This window comes from Molothrus aeneus, chromosome 20, assembly GCF_037042795.1.
Source record: "Molothrus aeneus isolate 106 chromosome 20, BPBGC_Maene_1.0, whole genome shotgun sequence".
NCBI lineage: Eukaryota > Metazoa > Chordata > Aves > Passeriformes > Icteridae > Molothrus > Molothrus aeneus.
This window is the reverse complement of record NC_089665.1, coordinates 8186354-8206498: the sequence shown is the minus strand read 5'-3', so window position 1 is coordinate 8206498 and position 20145 is coordinate 8186354. Positions and strand designations below refer to the sequence as shown.

The 20145-nt window shown below is 57.4% G+C and overlaps 3 protein-coding genes across 8 annotated transcripts; 1 reads left to right on the top strand and 2 right to left on the bottom strand.

Moving 5' to 3' along the window:
- Positions 1 to 408: 408 nt before the first annotated feature.
- LOC136564933 (multidrug and toxin extrusion protein 1-like) lies at positions 409 to 6505 on the top strand. The gene is made up of 18 exons (XM_066563269.1): positions 409 to 478; positions 926 to 1090; positions 1167 to 1268; positions 1421 to 1489; positions 1749 to 1897; positions 1996 to 2042; positions 2128 to 2168; positions 2518 to 2615; positions 2767 to 2864; positions 3358 to 3471; positions 3577 to 3644; positions 3895 to 4003; positions 4139 to 4214; positions 4293 to 4362; positions 4637 to 4769; positions 5062 to 5156; positions 5497 to 5632; positions 5965 to 6505. The coding sequence occupies exons 2-18, from the start codon at positions 932 to 934 to the stop codon at positions 6177 to 6179; spliced, it is 1779 nt and encodes a 592-aa protein (XP_066419366.1). The 5' UTR covers positions 409 to 478; positions 926 to 931; the 3' UTR covers positions 6180 to 6505.
- A 953-nt stretch (positions 6506 to 7458) lies between these two features.
- Positions 7459 to 11133, bottom strand: LOC136565263 (aldehyde dehydrogenase family 3 member A2-like). The gene is made up of 10 exons (XM_066563764.1): positions 10960 to 11133; positions 10514 to 10745; positions 10340 to 10425; positions 10043 to 10251; positions 9774 to 9891; positions 9526 to 9667; positions 9199 to 9365; positions 8537 to 8636; positions 7617 to 7852; positions 7459 to 7476 (listed from the first exon to the last, which is right to left on the bottom strand). Exons 1-10 carry the CDS (start codon positions 11119 to 11121, stop codon positions 7459 to 7461), a joined length of 1470 nt encoding a protein of 489 aa, XP_066419861.1. The 5' UTR covers positions 11122 to 11133.
- Positions 11134 to 12286: 1153 nt separating this feature from the next.
- On the bottom strand, positions 12287 to 19535 carry LOC136564978 (aldehyde dehydrogenase family 3 member A2-like). Of its 6 annotated transcripts, none has more exons than XM_066563348.1 (12): positions 19451 to 19535; positions 18600 to 18773; positions 17996 to 18227; positions 17822 to 17907; positions 16744 to 16952; positions 16475 to 16592; positions 16227 to 16368; positions 15928 to 16094; positions 15695 to 15794; positions 15050 to 15285; positions 13984 to 14107; positions 12287 to 13718 (listed from the first exon to the last, which is right to left on the bottom strand). In XM_066563348.1, the coding sequence occupies exons 2-11, from the start codon at positions 18759 to 18761 to the stop codon at positions 14027 to 14029; spliced, it is 1533 nt and encodes a 510-aa protein (XP_066419445.1). In that variant the 5' UTR covers positions 18762 to 18773; positions 19451 to 19535; the 3' UTR covers positions 12287 to 13718; positions 13984 to 14026. The 6 variants fall into 6 exon arrangements, with proteins under 6 accessions (XP_066419445.1, XP_066419442.1, XP_066419446.1 ...); XM_066563345.1 differs by lacking the exon at positions 19451 to 19535 and adding an exon at positions 19262 to 19302; XM_066563349.1 differs by lacking the exon at positions 19451 to 19535 and adding an exon at positions 19262 to 19302 and having other exon boundaries at positions 12287 to 13598.
- Between the last annotated feature and the right edge of the window lie 610 nt (positions 19536 to 20145).

The window sequence follows — 20145 nt, the reverse complement described above, 5'->3', positions numbered from 1 at the left end:
GGTGTGTGCACCTCCCTGTCACCCCACAGCTCTCCTGGTGCTGCTGGCCTGTGAATGAAAAAACGTGACACCGAGTTGGAGCGCGCCACCACCCCCAGCACCAGCGGGAGGACGGGGCAGACCCTGCCCTGCTCAGAGCCCCGGTAGGTTTGGGATGGCAGGGAGGTGTCCCACTGTGTGCCACGCGTTATCCCAGCCCACTCCGTGCAGCTGGGGGCTGCACTGGCAGCATCTCCCATCCCCATTCGGGCTCCGGGGGAGCGGTGCCAGTGAAACCCGACACGGCGGGGCTGTGCCAGGACAGCAGGAGCCAAGGGGCCGGCTTGTCTTGGCCACTGTGATGGGAGTGAGTGAGACACAGCCCCGCCACTGCCGGCAGAGCTCAGCAGAGCCCTCAGACCCCACAGCCCTGCCCGCCGCTGCCAGAGCAGGAGCAGCCTCCAGCCGCTGCCCGCGGGAGTGGGGTGAAGCAGGAGAGGTAGGAGGGCTCGCAGGGTGGATTTAGGATGGCTCGGCCCTAACGCTGGCTCAGGACAGGCAGCAGGAGCCTGGCACGGTGTGTCCGGGCTCCTTTCGCTGCCTCCTGGGCGCTGCCGTGCGCTGCCAGGACCTTCCTGGGCTCCGCCGCTCCGTGTCCACTGCTGGGGTGAAGCAGGAGAGGTAGGAGGGCTCGCAGGGTGGATTTAGGACGGCTCGGCCCTAACGCTGACTCAGGACAGGCAGCAAACACCCGGCACGGTGTGTCCGGGCTCCTTCGCGGGCTCCGCCGCTCCGTGCCCTGCCCTGCCCCGCTGCCCACCCTTCCCCTGGGCAGCCCAGCTCCGCGGGCCCCGGCTGAAGTTCAGCCCGGCGTGGTTACACATTGCTCGCCCCGGCGCGGTTTAACAGAGCGCGGAGGAAGGGGCTCGCTGCACTCCCCCGGCAGGGCACCATGAAGCCGGAGAGCTTCCCCGAGGAGAACGGCTTCGGGGAGGGAAGGGCCGCCGGCCAGGGCGACCTCACACCCGAGAGCTGCCAGAAGAAACGCCGCTGGATTCCGGAAAACTTCTGGGAGGACGTGAGGCAGCTGCTGGTGCTGGCGGGGCCGCTGGTAAGAGACTCTCCCCAGCACAACCAGCCCTGCTCACCCCCATCATCCCTAACCTTCAGCTCTGCTCCGTGCTTAGATCCTGATCCAGCTGCTGATCTTCCTGATCCACCTCGTCAGCTCCATATTCTGTGGCCACCTGGGCAAGGTTGAGCTGGCCTCTGTCACGCTGGCCATCGCTGTAAGCATTCATTCCCTCCCTGCTGACACGGGGATGAGATATGGCAGGGGAAAAAGAGGAGATATCATACTCCCACTTTTCCTTTCAGCCCCCTTCTCCCTACCTGGAAGTCTAAAATGCTCACCTTCACTCCTTGCTTTTTTAACTCCCAGGTTATAAATGTCACTGCCATCTCTGTAGGTTACGGTTTGACTTCAGCGTGTGACACCTTGATATCACAGGTGGGTAGGACATGCTGGCTTATCCTGGGGACATGGGGGGTGTCCAGCATCAGCCGATGGTGCCCAGGCACCACACAGAGCCCTGGCTGCTCCTGTGAGCTGGGGAAGCTTCTCCCCATGCAACAATCCCATAACAAGGAGATCTGTGCTCCAAACCCTTCCCAGGAGATTTTCAGGGTGGTCAGGGCTGCTCCGCACTCTCCAGGGCCCCTTTTCCCCCAGCACCAGCTGATTTCACTGCTGCCCTCTCACCCTGCAGACCTATGGCAGCAAGAACCTGCTGCGTGTGGGGGTGATCCTGCAGCGTGCCACCATCATCATCCTCCTCTGCTGCTTCCCCTGCTGCGCCGTCCTCATCAACGTCGAGCCGCTGATGCTGCTCATGCAGCAGGATCCCGATGTCTCCAGGTTGGGTGGTCCCCTCATCCCTCCCCGGTGTGGAGGGGCTGAGAGGAGGGAGGTGGCCATGGCCATGCCCCTCCCTGAGCCCGTCTCTGTGCCCCCAGGCTGACCCAGCACTACGTGAATGCATTTCTCCCTGCCCTCCCGGTGAGTGCCACCCGCACATGGGGACAGGCTGTCCCCATCCTACAGCTCAGCACTGCCTCCCTCTCATCCAAAATCTCCTTTGCAGGCAGTTTTTTTGTATAACCTGGAGACAAGATATCTGCAGAACCAGGTGGGTCCCAAAGTCCTCACACCCACCCTGGCTCAGGGCTCCCTTGCACAGTGCATCCAGGGTTTCCATGCTCACTGCTCCCACTGACAAGGAGCCCAGGTGCCCCAAAAGAGCTCTGACCCTGTAGATCACCCCATTCCACAGCCAGCTGTATCCACCCACCTCCCTTCATACTTCCCCACACCAGGGATTTACCTCCACCACACTCATTTTCCAAGCAGGCAACATCCCTGGAAGTTTGTTTTTTTTTTTTTTTTCTGGGAAAGGCACTGAGAGTGGGGCTGGGGGGAGCTTCACACCTCCCTCCCAAAGCCTTTGGGAAGACTCCCCCATCTCCTCCTCTTTGCAGATGATCATGTGGCCCCTGGTGCTGAGTGGGGTCATCGGCAACCTCACCAACGTGGCTGCAAACTACGTCCTCCTCTTCGTGTTCCACCTGGGCGTCATGTGAGCAGCACCTGTGTCCCCTGGAGGGCAAAACAGGGCACCTGGCACTGGCCAGGGAACACCGAGCTCCCAGGGGTACAGCAGGATGTCTCTTTCCACCCTGAGGGAGGCATAAGCAGGATGCCAATGACCTTTCTCACTTCCTCTGCAGGGGCTCTGCCTGGGCCAACACCATCGCTCAGTATTCGCAAGCCATTTTCTTGTTCCTGTACATCATAGGCAGGAAGCTCCATGTGAACACCTGGGGAGGTAAGGACATCTGCTCTGCTCCCTCTGCTTCCTGCTTTACCCAGAAGTGTCCATAAAACTTCTATCAGGTGTTCTTGATAGAAGAGGAATTCTGCTCATCCTGATGGTGAAACATTAACCCCAGCCCACAGTGCTGCTTCAGTGGCACTCGTCACGCACCAGCACTGGCAGAGCTGTGATCGGCACTAAACATTAATTCTGCAGAAATGAAACTTTCTGCTGAGGCTTTGGAAGGTTCAGCCCCCAAGCCAGATGAGCAGAGACGTAAGCAGGAGGGTGTCCCTGGACACAGCTCCAGGAGGGATGGGCTGAGGGTTGCGCTGCTCTGTGGCCCATGGGGCAGCAGCAGAGAGGTTGTAGGTGGACATTGAACTGCTGGACTTCCTGTGGAGGCTCTGAGAACAGGAGTGGCACCTCCAGCTGCCCTGGGTGCTGTGCAGGATGTAACCCTTGGCCAGGCTGGTCATCCATCAGGTGTTTCTCCTCTCAACAGGCTGGTCCAGCGAGTGCCTGCTGGAGTGGGACAGCTTCACCTCCCTGGCCATCCCCAGCATGCTCATGATGTGCATCGAGTGGTGGACCTACGAGATTGGGAGCTTCTTGATAGGTCAGTGGAGAGGGGATCTGCCAGGACACGGCCAGGCTGGACCCAGAGCAGCACCCACAGCCAGCACTGACCCCTCCTGTCCCACTGACCCCTCCTGTCCCACAGGCCTGCTGAGCGTTGTGGAGCTCTCTGTCCAGTCCATCATCTATGAGGTGTCTGTTGTTGCTTTCATGGTAAGGGCTGGGTTACCACTGCACACCAGGGCTCCAAGGGGGCTGTCCCCAGACAGGCACACAGCAAAATCTGCTCCAGCAAACCCCATCTTCCCCTCTGCACTCAAATCTCTCCCTGCTCTTGCCCCTCCCTCCTCACAGAGATGCTTTAAATCAAATCCTGAACTCCACCCTGCTCTCTGCTGGGTGGGTATCCCCCTGTCACTGTGACAGCCCCATTGTCAGGCACATGTGAGCCCTGTGCTTGCAGATCCCCCTGGGGCTGGGCACAGCTGCCAGCGTGCAGGTGGGCAATGCGCTGGGTGCTGGCAACGTTGAGATGGCCAAGAGATCCTCCCACACCAGCCTGATCTGCACAGGTCAGTCCACAGCAGCCTGGAAAGCCTCTTCCTGGCATCCTTCCCATGGAGCAGGGAGTGTTTGCAGCCCTCTGCCTGCCTCTTTTCCCCCTGCTCTCCAGCCAGGCCGGGCTCAGCTCTGTGCTCTGTTTTCAGGGGTGTTCTCTGTAATTGTGGGGTCCATTTTAGCTGCCACAAGGAATGTGCTGGGATATGTCTTCACCACAGACAAGTGAGTGCCCCCAGCTCCTGGCCTTGGTGTGTGGAGGTCAGTTCCCAAAAGTGATCCTTGGCTTTCCTCCGTCCCCAGGGAAATCATTGACTTGGTGGCGTGGATCATGCCTGTCTACGTTGTCTTCCACTTGTTTGAAGCCATGACTGTAAGTCCCAGGGAATGCTGCTATTTTCCATGGGGAACCTTGGTGCTCAGCAGTGTCATGGATCAGGCAGTTGAGGGTCCCTCAGGCTGCAGCTGAGCACCAGTGCCCACACCAGGACCCTGCAGAACTCCTGGGATCATCCCTTAGAAAACGTCGAGTGCATAAAAGGATGGCGACCCACAAGACTGGGCAGGGACACAGAAACAATGGGCAGAGGCAGGGAGCTGGGCCAAGGTGCTGCTCCCTGCCCCAGCCCCTCTCCCTCTCCTGGCAGGGTGCCTGCAGTGGGGTGCTCAGAGGCATCGGGAAGCAGAAATTTGGTGCCATCCTCAACGCTGTGACTTACTACGGTGTGGGCATGCCCCTGGCAGCTGTGCTGCTCTTCGTGGCCAGGATCGGCGTCATGGGTACTGACCCCTGGGCACTGCACCCCCAAACCCCCCCCAGGCAGCTGCAGCTCCACTGGGGGCTCACCACAACCCTCGTGCCCGGCTCTGTCCCTCTGCTGACCTGCCCACACACTGGGCTGGACTGGGATGGCTCCTGCAGCTGCGGGGAGCTTTTACTGGGAAAAAGTAACCCCAAAGCAGGCACCCATGAGCACCCCGTGTCCCCACTGACCTGGGTGACATTCCCTTTCCGGACCTGCTGTCCTGGGAGGCTGGGTTGGCTCTGGCTGATGCTGTGTGCCCTCTGCAGGCCTGTGGATTGGGATGCTCGTCTGCGTCTTCATGCTCTGCACCAGCTTCCTCACCTACATCTCCCGTGTGGACTGGGAGAAGGCAGCCAAGAAGGTAATCCAGGCACTGACAGCACATCCCTGCACTGGGAAGGTCCTCAATGCCCTGCTGGGATGAGACAGGCTCAATCTCATGTCCAGTGCTCCAGAGCAAAACCCAGCACTCCCACGACACCCCTGAATTCAGCTTCCCCCTGCGCAAGCACTCAGTGACCTCAAGGTTTCCCCCTGCCCCTCTTTTGGGGACACAAAGCTCAGAGCAGATGGAGTGACCTGGGCTACCTCAGCCCTGAGCATCACCTTGTGCCTCAACATCTCCAGGGAGGCCCCAGGAGAGGCAGCACAGCTTTGCCAGGTGGGAATTCCCAACTAACCCCAGCACATTCCCTCGGCAGGCTCAGCGCCGCGCAGGAGTGACCCCACAGGAGCTGCCAAGCCTGGGCCCCGAAGGCTCCTACAAGGACCTGGATATGGCACCAGCCCCCCAGCCCCACACTTTCCTCCCTGCCAGGGCCGTGCTGGGGTCTGTCGGTATGGCAGGAGCTGGGCACTGTGTGCAAGGGAGGGTTTGGTGCAGGAAGGGTCCTGAAAGGTTCAGGAATGAGCCCATAAAATGGGGGAGTGTCATGCTGGTGACACCCTCAGCTACGGGGAGAGCGGTAATTACAAGCATGGGCTCAGGACGGTGACAGAGGTTGGCAGAGGGACAACCTGTGGGCAGTCCTCACCTGGTCCCACCTCCAGGGGCAGGACCTGGTTGAGATCTGAGATCTCCACTGCTCCTAAGGTGCCTTCAGCCCTGTGACAAAACCCTCCTGAGAAACCCCTCCTGAGGTCCCCCCCAAACCCTGTTCTCCTTGCAGCGGGATTAGAATCACAGAGCGACGTTGTGCTCATGAGCATCACCAGGACAGAGGGACCCACGTACCAGCTGGAGCTGAGGGAAGCCACCTCCTCCCCGGGCACCCCTGTGGCGGTCACCAAGCAGCTGCTCCTCCGCCGTGGGCTGGCCGTGGCCGCGGCCATCGCCGCGCTGGCCCTCGGCATCGCCGTGAAGCTGATTGTCAGCACAGACTGACTCACACCGAGGACTCTGGGGACTCGTTTTTGGGGTGAAAGCCTTTCCTGAGGGACAGGCGTAGCAGGCACGGAGGAGCCAGAGAGAAGGTGGAGCGCACGCCTGTCCCGCAGGAGCCGAGGGGCCTCTGTCAGTGCTCAGCAGCGTTTGTGCAGGTTTTGGTTGGGAATGGGCCCTGAGGATGCTCTGGCACCCAAAATGATGCTCTGAGCTGACTGACACACACTGAGTGTGTGGGAGACCCCCCCCAGTCCACACTGTGACCACCCACTGCAGCTGAGCTCAGCCCAGCTCCCCCTGCTGCTCCGTGACAAATGCCCAATAAAGAATAAACCCAGCTGGAGTGGGACTGGCTCCTTGGGGTGGAGGCTGGGGACAGAGCAGGGAACATCCACACATGGGTCTCACCCTGCCCCAGGTGGCCTTTGCAGTAAAATAAAGGTTTTATTCAGCAAGGCTCAAGGGCAGCTCTCAGTTACAAGTCTGGAGGTAAAAGACTATCCATAAACTCATAAACCCCTGAAATTCAGTTACAGAGGAGGTGGCTGTGGCTGCTCTCCCACTCTGGCCAAGGATACCTGAGAGCTGGGACTCCAGTTGCGGCAGTGCCCCTGTCTTTGCCCCAGTAGCCCCCAAAACAGCAGCACAACAGGCTCTGGCACTTCTCAAGTCCTTGGGACAGCATGGTCACAGCTCAGGTGGCTTTTGCCACACCTTGGATGGCTAAAGGTGGTTTCCCTGCAAGGAGCATCACCCTTTCAGTCATGAGGCCCTTCAAGGATGAGATGCTGCAGGTTCTTCGAGGCTCCTTTCCCTCTGCTCTGGGGACAACCAGCCTGGACTGTGCCCTGCAGTGAGACCCTCATTTCCCAGGCTTATCGCTGTGATGAGCAGCTTCCTCTGGGGATCAGGTGAGGTGTTACAGAGATAACAGGCTCAGTAACGACTGGCTTTGTTTAGATACCCTTGTGACAAACACTCCCACGTTCCCAGGAGGTTTTAGAGGAGCTGCTGTTTACAAAGCAGGGTGTATGCTTCCTTCCCTCTGCCACTCACTGCTCAGGCATGATCCACGGACTAGGTCTGGATAGATTCCTGTTTCAGCAGGAGCTGGAGTCTTTAACTTGGGGTGTCTTTGCTTTGGGAGCATTTTTTTGTCTTCTACCTCTTCAGTGCACTGGCTGCCTTGGAAGAAATGAAACTGCAGCAAAGAAAAGTTCAGCAGTAGGACTGCAGAGAGTGAACAGTGGGTCCAAGGGCTGGCTGCCCATCACCCCTCTCAATGGGGGCACAACACCTGGAAAGGCACAGAAACAGGGATGAGTCCTCCAGGGAGGGAGCAGAGCTCAAAGGAATGGGGTGATGAAGGGTTAGGAGGGTCTCAGGGGACAGAGCTGGGAGCACACACCCACAGGGACAGCAGAGAGCCAAACTCACCTTTGCCACCACGGCTTTCACAGCCGCCAGCAGGGCCGAGATGAAGTGTCCCACCCTGCTCCTCTTGCACTGCCTCAGGAGGAAGAGCTTGACCAATTGCATCAGCTCCTCGCTGCCAGGTGGGTACCTCAGCCTGTTCACAACCTCCCACCTGAAGTCCTTGAGCAGGCAGGAGCGGCGGTGGGAGAAGGTCTCGAAGCTGAACCTGCCGTGGTAGGCGCCCATCCCGCTGTGCCCTGAGGGACACAGCCAGGCAGGGCACTCCTCAGGCTCACACTGCAACACCTGCGTTTCTCAAACTCACTTTGGCAGCCCCCAGGACACAGGGAAAGCTCGGTCATGCTCCTCCTCAGCACAGAGGAGCAAAGAGCAGCTTTTTGAACTTAGCAGCAATCAGCCAGGACCTGCCCTCTGCCTTGAGGTGCTGCTTGTGTGAACCCACCCTTAAAAGGTTAATGACACAAATTATCTCCTCTCAGGGCCAGCCTTGCTTTTCCCACAAAATTCTCACAGGGGTCAGGGACAGGAGGAGCTGGGCCTATGATTTCAAGGAGTGGAGATGAGGAGGACACTCAGCAACACCCAAGACCCCGGCCCTGTGCCCACAGCCAGGTGAGCTCTGCCACGGGAGTCTGACAGCAGCTATGGAAACTCAACCAGGCCAGGGACAAATCCATCCCACACCCCAGCACAGGAGAACCAGAGCTCACTTGTGTGCCAGAGAGTTTTCCTCTCTCACTGAGAGGCCCGACAACTAAAACACAAATGAGCCTTTTTACAAAGCAACCCACCCCAGAAAATAACACTAACGGGCAATGCAGCTGAAGCTCCTGAATTGCCAAATGGGCAGAGAGCTCCTGGGTGGGGCCAGAGGCTGCTGCTGATCGAATGCAGGTGCGTGGGCTGGGGCAGGGACTCACCCACACCGCCGAAGGGCAGCTCTGGGAGCACGGTGTGCATGATGACATCGTTGGCTGTCATGCCACCGCTGGAGGTCTCTGCTATCACCCGTCTGATCAGCTACCCACAATGGGAGAGGGCACACAACAAATCAGGAGGAGACACAACACCATGTACCACAGCAGGGAGGGTTCGTGGTGGTGCCTCCATCCCCCTTTGTAGGGGGCACAGGCTGTGCCTTGTTCCATGAGAGAGGCCACTTTACACCACTTAAGCACAGGATCTGCCCAGCTGGAACAGCCACAAAATGAAAAGGCTTCAGCCCAAGGTGCTCCTCAGCCCTCCCACCCAAACTGCCTGGGGCTGTTGTTCCAGGGCAAAGCCCTGACCTGGATTCCTGAGCTGGCACAACAGAGCCAGGAAACGGGGGCAGGAGACAGGGCAGGAAGCAGCACCCACCTGTGTGGGTAGAGATGAACAAACCTAGAGCCCTTCAGCATGTGACTGGGAGCTTCCAGCAGCTCTGGGGACTCTCATGGCCCCCAAACACTGCAATTTCCATAAATTTCCTTTATGGAAAAGGAACTGACTCAGACCCTGCAGAACTCTGTGTTGGGATCAGCCATGGTCAGGATCCAGCTGTGCAGAGACACATCCAGGAGAGAGCACAGCCCAGACCCACCTGCTTGTTGTTGGAGAAGACATACAGGGCAAGAGGCTTCTCTCGAAGGTTCATGAACTCAATGGCTTCCTCCACGCTCTTCACAGTCACAATGGGCAGCACTGGCCCAAAGATTTCCTCCTCCATCACCTTCGAGTCCGGGGAAACATCCGTGAGGATGGTTGGAGCTGAGGCAAATGGGAGAATGAGAGAACAGCATGAGCAGGACACAGACCTGGCCCATGACAGGACCTTGGGCTGCTCAACATAACTCAAGTTAGGCACAGACAAACAGACCCCACAAAACACCCACTACCACCTCCCCTCCACAGCAGCTGCCAGGAGCACCTATGAAGCGGGAGGCCTCATCAGTCTCTCCCCCAAAAGCAATTTTCTGCCCTTCCATCAAGCCCAGGATCCTCTTGAAGTGGCGCTGGTTGACGATCCTTTCATAGTCTGGAGATGACTTCACGTCCTCCCCATAGAATTCCTGACAAAAGGGAACAGCAGAAACAAAAGTGCTCAGCACACCTTCCAACAGCTCCAGGAAATCACACCTGGGACAATCTCCAGAGCACAAGGGACTCCTCCCTCACCTTCACACTGGCCTTGATGTTCTCCACCACCTTGCTCTGGATGGATGGGTCACACAGGATGTAGTCTGGGGCGACGCAGGTCTGCCCACAGTTCATGTACTTGCCCCACGCTATCCGCCTGTGGCAAGGGAGAAAGGGACATGCTTGCTCCATGCTCAGTCCCTTCCCCACCCCTCAGCCCAGCTGCCAGCACCTGAGCTGGCCATGCTGGCCCAGAGACGTTCCCCTGCCCTGCTGCTGAGGGCCCATCAAGGCTGCAAGAGCCAGACCTGCAGGCGACAGCCAGGTCACAGTCCCTGTCGATGTAGCAGGGGCTCTTCCCCCCCAGCTCCAGGGTGACAGGGGTCAGGTGCTTGGCAGCTGCTGCCATCACAATTCTGCCCACAGCAGAGTTGCCAGTGTAGAGGATGTGATCAAATCTCTGGGTCAGCAGCTCAGTTGTCTCAGGAACTCCTCCAGTAACCACAGCATACAGATCCTGCAGGGAAGGAGTGTCAGGATCACCCCAACCCAGCTCATCACTGTGACACAGAGAAACAAGGGGACCAAGACAGGGCCACACTCACCTTGTCCAGGTACTGTGGGAGCAGCTCAGCCACCAGCCGAGCCGTGTTCTCGCTGACCTCCGACGGCTTCACCACCACAGCATTGCCTGCAGGCACACACAGCACGGACACTGAGCCCTCAATCCTCTGCCCACACCCAGCCAGGACCCCAGCAAGGCCCTGCTGGATCCCCACCTGCCGCAATGGCCCCGATCAGGGGCTGCATGACCAGGGCAAAGGGGTAGTTCCAGGCCCCAATGATCAGCACCACGCCCAGGGGCTCGTAGCCGATGTAGGCCTCGTCCCTCATGGTCAGCAGGTCCTTTTTGACGTGATGAGGGGCTGCCCAGGATGGCAGCTCCTCCATGGTGAGGGCCAGCTCCCCCAGCACGCCCAGGATCTCTTGGGTGAAGGCGTTGGGCCCACTCTGTAACAACAGGGAGTTTGGGGAAGGGATGGAAAAGGCAGCACCTCCCACAGCCACCGTGGCCCCCTGGGGAGTCAGAATCATCCAGTTCCACGATGGGGGACATGACAAAAACCATTTGTCACTGCACAGCAGCCCTTGGCCTTCCTGCTTTGCTCAGGGTTACCCACTCTCCATGCACAGCAAAAGGGAGGGAGCCCCTGGCAACACAGACCTTGTTCAGATCGGCCTTGAGGGCTCTCATGATCTCCTTCTCCTTCTCCTGCACCATCCTCTCCAGAGCCTTCAGCTGCTGAATCCTGAACTCCAGCGGGCGGCTCCGGCCCGACCTGAAGGCAGCCCTGGCCCGGCTCACGATCTGCTGCATCTTCTCCATGGCTGCTCAGCACTGAGGAGACACCGGCGACCCCCAGCTCAGCACAGGGCCATGGAGGCCGCTCAGCCCCGGGAACACCTCCAGGAGTGTCCCACCCCGAGCAAGGCTGGAAGGTGTCATCCTTCTTGTGAGGAGTTGCCACTCTCAAGCCGAGTGCTGAGGGCTCACAGCACCCAAGCCCTGTTCCACCTGCACAGGGCACCTCCAGAGCAATCTGGGGTTTGCTGATTGATCCTGCTCTGAGGGTGCTTTCTCCAAGCCTCAAACCCACCAGCCACTCCACCCTCTGCTCACAGGGATGTTCCCAAGGAGCCAAAGCACAGAGATGACCGTGGCCAGGGTGGGCAGCCAGCTGGAAGCAGAGCTGTGTGCCCGGAGCCGGCCTGCACCTGTAACCCCGAGGCCCCCACACGTCAACACAACAAAACACTGCAGAGATCTCACCCTGCTTCCCAGGAGCAGCATTTCACTTTGGTCAGGACCAGAGATCTGGTGCTGCTTCCCTGCCCAACCGACACACCAAGATCCCCTTACAATGATTAAATCCTGCCCTTCCCAACCCACTGCCACAGCCAAGAAAGTAAGTGACTCATTAAAAAACGAGGGAAAAAAAGCAAGTTACCTTCAGAGGAGCTTCTCTCTCCACCAGCCTCCTGTGGCGACTGCAAGCAGGCACAAGCCCTTCCCCTGCCATGGCTGGGGGCGATCCCTCCTCCCACGGGAGAGCTGGCCCTGGCCCAGGGCTCTTGCTGGGCATCATGAGATGCCCTTTACCCAACCCTGTCCAGCCCTGGGTGGCTGCTCCAGGCAGGGCAGTGACTCAGCCCTGGTGTGGGATGGCACAGACCACGTGCCTTTGCCCACGCCTGGCCCACGTGTCGGGACACAAGGCTCAGACTCAGGATCTAAAACCCCCAAGCAGGCAGGTGGCAGGGAATCCAGCACGGATCTGAGAGGGGGAAACAGGCCAGCTCCTCTGCTGGCTCACCCCACTCCCTGCCTGGCTCCAGGAGTGTTTTCAGTGCCCAACAGAGCTCTGGGGGATCCTTGCCAGGGTGCCAGGGACACCTCACAACACCTGTGTGACATTCAGCCAAGCCATGGCCAGAGCTGGGACCAGCAGAGCAAGATTCCTCAAGAGACTGCAAGGACTTACCACACTCAGTTTATTATTTAAATCCTCAGTGTTTATTTAGTGGCTTGCAAAATGTATCATCAAAAAGGCTTAGCATATGGATTTTCACCAGACATGAAGAAATCCCACTTATTGCACAGTAAATATAATTTTCTACTCTATAGTAATTGCATTTAGTAATATTTTTTCAATTTGCTTAAACATTAATAGTTCGAAGGCTCTTTCACCTTCAATTCCTTCAGCATCCTTCCCCCAAGCTAGAACAAGCCCCACATAATCCCCCAGTGCAAGATTACAGAATCCTGAGAAGCTCAAACACGAAGGAGCACAGACACTCTTCCAGTAATTGTTTTCTCTTGGAGGAACCTGACCAGGAACAGCTTTGTACTGGGATGAAGTCAGTTTTCCTGTTAGAAACTAAGTTTCTTCATAGAAGGATGGTGCTGTTTTGGGTTTGTGACATTGGGAGTCCTGGTGTTTGTCTTCCCAAGTCACCACCAGGTGTGATGATGCCCTGCTCTCCTGGGGATGGCTGAACACCTGCCTGATGAGGGGAATTAATGAACAAATTCCTTAATTTGCTTTGATCTGCCTGCAAGCCCAGTTTTCACTTCACCTATTAAACTATTTTTATCTCAACATAAAAGTTTTCTCACTTTCTTCCAATTCTCTTCCCCATCCCACAGGGAAAAAACAAGTGGTTCTGTGGGGCTAATCCACAAGGTATTTGTCATTCCCACTTCTCTGAACAGGCCTGAAAATTCTTTTGCTCCAGCATGAGACACTCATCAGCACAACACAGGCAGCACAGGCATCACCTTTGGAATTTTCTAACTGCTAAATAACTGTTAAAGGCACATGATGAAACACAGAACCCAGCAAGCAGCCCCTGACCAGCTGTGGATGATTCTGGATTGCAGAGATGTGAGACTGTTTCACCTCAGTTAAATGGCAAGGGAAACCTCACTGGGTTTATTCACAGCCACCACTCTTGGCCAAATGCATCGGGCAGCACAGCCTGTGCCAGGCTTGTCACCAAGAGGGTGAGTGTTCAGACCATCCCCAAAACTGCAGGGAAAACACTCTCAACCCAAGGACTGCTGAAATTTCAGCTCCTGTTGGTCAGTGAAGGAAGGTGAGTGGTTTGGTGCAGGACACTGTGTGTCCCTGGAAGCTCTGCATGGCGTGGGGTGCAGGTAGGGACTGGAATTCCTGCAGTCCTCCTTCGGAGAGCTTGGCCCCAGTGTTCCCTCTGTTCCAGCATGGCTTTTAAGTAAACAGGAATCTGAGCCTTCTCGTGGTTAGTGCCTCTCTAAGGCTACTCTGTGTGCTCGACAGCTCACTGAAATCACCCAGAACAAAAGAAAATAATGACTTCCCAGCTTAAGGAAACAGACACAAAGCCAGCACCCAGAGTATGATGTGCACATGGTGCCTTCTCCTCTCTTCATCAGTTAAGCACCTGTGAAAGCAAAACACAACACCAACACCCTGTGAAGGATCTGCTGAGACGAAACCAATTCCCTTTCTAGAACAGCCTGAAGCAAAGCCCCTTCTTCAGGCAGGGGGTTCCCCAACGTGCAGCTCTCCTGCCCCTCAGCATGCACTGGTTATCTCAGATGCCAGGGAAAACATTGCGCTCTGGCTCAGCCCCACATTCACTCATCTATAACGCTTTTCCCAGTCTCAAACTAGGTCTACACACAGGAGAAGAAAAAGGCTCCTACCTCACTGTGGCAGCCACAGCAGTGCTCTGAAACCTGCTCCTCCTTACCACCCACTGGGCCAGCCCAGCCTCTGCACAGCCAGCAGAACCAAGAGGGCTTTTCTCTTCAGCACAGACTGGTGGCTCTGAGAAACCCAAATGATTTCAAGATGCCGTGAGATTCCCCCCCTCTCATTGCCCTACACAGGGCCTGCCTCCCTGGCTGCTGCCTCGAGGCCTGAGCCAGTTCTTGGCTCTTAAATCTCCTCCTGGGTTATGTGAGCAGGATATTTCCCCTGGGATGCTGGGCTCCTGAGTGTCTCCGTGCAGCAGCAACTACACAGACTGAAAGGCAGAGCTCTGATCCACCCTGCCTCCTCCTGTGCCCTCAGGAGCTGCTCCCTTAAGCTCAGTAATCCCCACAGAGCAGTCAGTGAAGGCACAGGTAGTGTCTGCTATGTCAGACATGGAGAACCAGCAGTGATCACACTTAGAGATTCAGATCTTGCTCCTCCACCTCAGGAGGCATCCTGAGCCTCCTGCAAGCCTCTGCCTCCTGCAGAGAGGAGAGGACATCCCACCCTTCCGCACTACCCAGCTGGAAACACAGGAGGAAATGGGAATAATTGAGCTGAGGTCAGACAGGGGCTGCCACGGGCGAGGAGGAACAAGAGCTTGTGGCAGACCCCAGCTTTGGGACACAGCTTCCCTCCCCAGGGTGCCACGGCACAGACTGCAGCTCTCTGGGCTGTGAGGCAGCTCAAACGCTGCTGAAGGAAGCTCTGGGATGGAAACCACGCCTAAGCAGTCCAAAACTACCAACCTCTGCCTCTGGAGGGAGCATCCCACGGGTGTCACCTACCAGGGAAGAGCAACAGGGAGTACAGCAGCCTGGAGATCTCTCCGGGGATATTCCTATTCTACAGACAGCTTGCAAGAGTGAGAAGGTAAGAATTTAAGGTGGGACAGATATCATAAATCTCAAGACAGAAAAAGAGGCCAGGCTTTACAAAAGGGCTGCAGTTGCAAAGAACAGGTCAGGCAAATTGTAAATGCACTGCTATAGACAGCAAAGACCCAAAACTCACCTTGATCATCACTGCTGCCACCACCCCCAGCAGGGCCAGGACAAAGAGCCCAATTCGGGCCTTGCTAAACCTCTTCAGCAGGAAGAACTTGGCCCAGTCCACCTTCTTCTGGCTGCCAGGTGGGTACCGCATTTTGTTGGTGCTCTCCATCTTCAGGTCCTTGATGAGGCAGGCGCGGCGGTGGGAGAAGGTCTCGAAGCTGTGCTTGCCGTGGTAGCCACCCATCCCACTGTGCCCTGAGGGACACAGCCAGGCAGGGCACTCCTCAGCCTCAGCCAGCCTGAACTCTGCCCACCTGAGGACAACTGAGCCTTCCCCTGCAGCACTTCTCATCTGTACTCCAACCCTCTTCTTCCTCACCTCATTTACACCAGTCACTCTGATTGCAGATCATGGTTTTAATGCACCTTCCCCAGCAGGCTGCACTAAATGCTTCAGTCTTTCCAAAAATACACCCAAAGGTTTTTCCCTCCTGGCCCCCATCCTAATGCACTCCCAGAACTTATAATTATTATCAAGACCTGCTGCACAGAGACTCTTGAGCTGTAGGAGGCACAGGGATACCCAGACACAAACCATGAGTTGTTGCTCCCTGGGACACACTGTATATTAAGTCCCAACTCTTAAGGAGCTCCAGTAACTTACCAACACCACCAAAAGGCAAAGTTGAGAGGAATAAATGCATAATGACATCATTTCCAGTCACACCACCACTGGAGGTTTCCGAGATGACTCTCTTGACTAACTAGAAAAAGAAAAAAACAGTAATCAAAAGATTAAAAAGGCTCAAAGAAGAGACCAGACCATGTAACTGAGGATACTGGAAAGGGAGCTACATTTCAGCAATGTTCATCTCCTCTGGCACAGCCCAGACCCACCTGCTTGTTGTTGGAGAAGACATACAGGGCAAGAGGCTTCTCCCGACCGTTGATGAACTCAATGGCTTCCTCCACGCTCTTCACAGTCACAATGGGCAGCACTGGCCCAAAGATTTCCTCCTCCATCACCTTCGAGTCCGGGGAAACATCCGTGAGGATGGTTGGAGCTGAGGCAGATGGGAGAATGAGAGAACAGCATGAGCAGGACACAGACCTGGCCCATGACAGCACCTGGGTCAAAAAAGGCACAGACAAACAGACCCCACAAAACACCCACTACCACCTCCCCTCCACAGAACCTATGAAGCGGGAGGCCTCATCAGTCTCTCCCCCAAAAGCAATTTTCTGCCCTTCCATCAAGCCCAGGATCCTCTTGAAGTGGCGCTGGTTGACGATCCTTTCATAGTCTGGAGATGACTTCACGTCCTCCCCATAGAATTCCTGACAAAAGGGAACAGCAGAAACAAAAGTGCTCAGCACACCTTCCAACAGCTCCAGGAAATCACACCTGGGACAGTCTCCAGAGCACAAGGGACTCCTCCCTCACCTTCACACTGGCCTTGATGTTCTCCACCACCTTGCTCTGGATGGATGGGTCACACAGGATGTAGTCTGGGGCGACGCAGGTCTGCCCACAGTTCATGTACTTGCCCCACGCTATCCGCCTGTGGCAAGGGAGAAAGGGACATGCTTGCTCCATGCTCAGTCCCTTCCCCACCCCTCAGCCCAGCTGCCAGCACCTGAGCTGGCCATGCTGGCCCAGAGACGTTCCCCTGCCCTGCTGCTGAGGGCCCATCAAGGCTGCAAGAGCCAGACCTGCAGGCGACAGCCAGGTCACAGTCCCTGTCGATGTAGCAGGGGCTCTTCCCCCCCAGCTCCAGGGTGACAGGGGTCAGGTGCTTGGCAGCTGCTGCCATCACAATTCTGCCCACGGCGGTGTTGCCAGTGTAGAGGATGTGATCAAATCTCTGGGTCAACAGCTCGGTTGTCTCAGGAACTCCTCCAGTGACCACAGCATACAGATCCTGAAGGGCAAACAAGAGCCTGAGAGTTACCTTGATTCAAAGCACTCACGTCAAGGCAGCAGCTCTGCCTGTGGCAGAGGGCAGACTTGTTTGCGGCCTATTCATGACAGGGACAAAATATGGTGGTGCCACAGATATGCTCTGCTCCTTCCCCTGAAATGAAAATTCATTTCCTACTTTGTGCCACTTCAACTAAAAGAAACGAAGGCTGAGGCCAGGGCTGAGTCTGGCTGTGGAGCTGCTCCCACACAGGAAGAATCAGAGCACATATGACTGCCAGGCTCTCCCAAGGGCTGCCTCCTTCCCCTGCTCCTGCCTCCCACCCAGAGAAGGCGCTAAAACCCTGGAGGAAACTCCACAGGGCCCTGTGCAGTGACAGGAACAGCCTATCTCCGTGACACAGTGCAAGGGATGACAGAACTGCTAGGCAAGAGGAGGAGGAACAACACCTCCTCCTGCAAGTGCACTTCAGCAGGACATGAAAACCCAGGCCATGTTGCCATGGAACACCCAGTGCCCAATTCTCAGGAAGAGCCAGGCACCACCAGCATCCCACACAACCTGTGCTGACCTAAGGGCATCCCCAGCACAGCTCCAAAAGAGCAGTGAGAAGTGCATACACAGCTCTCCATACGGTCATGGGTGTCAAAAAGCCTGTGATGCTGCAGCAGTGTTATGTAAGCTCATACACAAACACAGGGAGAATTTGTCAATGTACCTTTGGACTCTAACTGTAACTCAACCCTTCCTGTGCCTCCTGCTTATGCTCCTTTGAAGGGAGCAGGCAATGGCATTGGCTCGAACCTGCAGGAGCCCTTTGAAAGCAGGACAGATCAAGACACTCATGTCAGGCATGGGGCCACACTCACCTTGTCCAGGTACTGTGGGAGCAGCTCAGCCACCAGCCGAGCCGTGTTCTCGCTGACCTCCGACGGCTTCACCACCACAGCATTGCCTGCAGGCACACACAGCACGGACACTGAGCCCTCAATCCTCTGCCCACACCCAGCCAGGACCCCAGCAAGGCCCTGCTGGATCCCCACCTGCTGCAATGGCCCCGATCAGGGGCTGCACGACCAGGGCAAAGGGGTAGTTCCAGGCCCCAATGATCAGCACCACGCCCAGGGGCTCGTAGCCGATGTAGGCCTCGTCCCTCATGGTCAGCAGGTCCTTTTTGACGTGATGAGGGGCTGCCCAGGATGGCAGCTCCTCCATGGTGAGGGCCAGCTCCCTCAGCATGCCCAGGATCTCTTGGTTGAAGGCGTTGGGCCCACTCTGTAACAACAGGGAGTTTGGGGAAGGGATGGAAAAGGCAGCAGTTCCCACAGCACCCAGCTCCCACAGCCAGCCCTGCTGGCTTCCAAGTGTCTGTCACTGGCAGTGACAAAGGATCCCTGGCTAGAGATGGCCAGTCTGGGTGTGTGAGGCAGAACCCAAAACCTGACAGCCAGGACAGCCTTTGCAGTTCTGCCTTAGACTGACTCCTTCTCAGTAATGGTGGCAGCAGATCTTTGCAGGCCACAGTGGCACAAGGCCAAGGGGACAAAAGCAAAAGTCATTTAGCACAGCAAAAGCAGCCCTTGGCCTTCCCCCTTTCCCTTCAGGGCCAACCACTGTCCGTGCACAGCTGATGGGAGAAACCCAGACCTTGTTCAGATCGGCCTTGAGAGCTGCCATGATCTCCTTCTCCTTCTCCTTTATCATCCTCTCCAGAGCCTTCAGCTGCTGAATCCTGAACTCCAGCGGGCGGCTCCGGCCCGACATGAAGGCGGCCCTGGCCCGGCCCACGATCTGCTGCATCTTCTCCATGGCTGCTCAGCACTGAGGAGACACCGGCGACCCCCAGCTCAGCACAGGGCCATGGAGGCCGCTCAGCCCGGCTCGTCCCCAGGAGCACCGGGCGCGCTCCCGCCCTCCAGCCGCTCCCCCCGGCCCATCTGCAGGCAGCGATCCCGCCGCCGCGCCTCCCTAATCCCGCCGCATCTCTCCGGAGCCTTACATAACTCCCGAGTTAGAAAAGTTTGAGAAGCAGCGCAGGGCGTTGGTGGCAGCGTGGGGATGTCACCGAGGGAGCCGGGGCTGCTCCCGGCGGGGCGGAGCGCACCGCGGTACCGAGCGACACCCGGCGAGGACACGGCGGGATGGGGACCCCCTCTCCCACCCCCCGAGGAACCGCGGGGACCCCCGAGCGACACCGGAGCTGAGGCGGCAGTGGCTGCGGCACGGTGGCTGCGAGCCGCTGGTTCTCCCCCCGGCCGGTGCCCCCAGCCCCGGGCAGGACCCTCCGCCCCCGCGGCCCCGCCGCCCACCGGGGTCGCCGCCGCCGCCGCCGCTTCCTCTTTCCGCTCACATGACGGAAGCGGAACGGGCGAGGCCGCGGGGCAGCCGCCCTCCCTCCCTGCCCGGTGGTCCCGGTGGGAGAGAGGAGGAGGAGGAGGAGGAGGAGGAGGAAGAAGCGGAGCGGGGTGTAGGATGCGTCCCCGCGGTACCGCCGCTACCTTGGCCGCCGCGCTCGGGGATGCTCCTGCCGCAGTCCCTCCGTGGGCTCCGCGGGTGGAAGCGGCTCTGGCGCTGCCGGGCCGGTTGTGAAACGCTGCCGGGGCGTGGGGCTCTGCCCTAGGGGCGGAGGGCAGAGTCCCTGCGGAGCCTTATCGGGGCAGGGAGCGGGGAAAGAACGGGGCTGGCCCTGCCGTGCCGTGCCAGCGGCCTCCTGCCACGGAGGGGCAGCGAAGCCGGGCAGGTGCTGTTCTGGTCCAATTAACCTTGATACGGTCGTGGCGTGGGAAGCGAGCCAGAAAAAACGCGGAGAAAGGAGCTCGGGCAAGGTTGGGCACATTCCGGTTAAAAACAGACCTGCCACAACTTGTTCTAGGAAAAGCACGGTGACTATTTGAAAATTGTATGCAGGTTGTTACATGCTGCCTCTCGTGACTCGATTTACCCAGCGCCTTTACTGCTAAAGCTCCTCGGCTGCAGCTGTACCCCACTAAATCCATGGTGGCTGCACCTCCTTGGCACACAGGGCTGGCACCTGGGTGCTCCTGCCCAGGTGATGTGGGCTCCTAGCACAGAGCACCCCTTCTCCTGTCAAGTTTAATCCCATTTTCCCGTATCAACACAGCCCTCTGAAGCTGGGAGTGCCTTTTGGCTTCAGATTGTGCAGAACAACTATTCCCCCAAACACCAAGCTTGG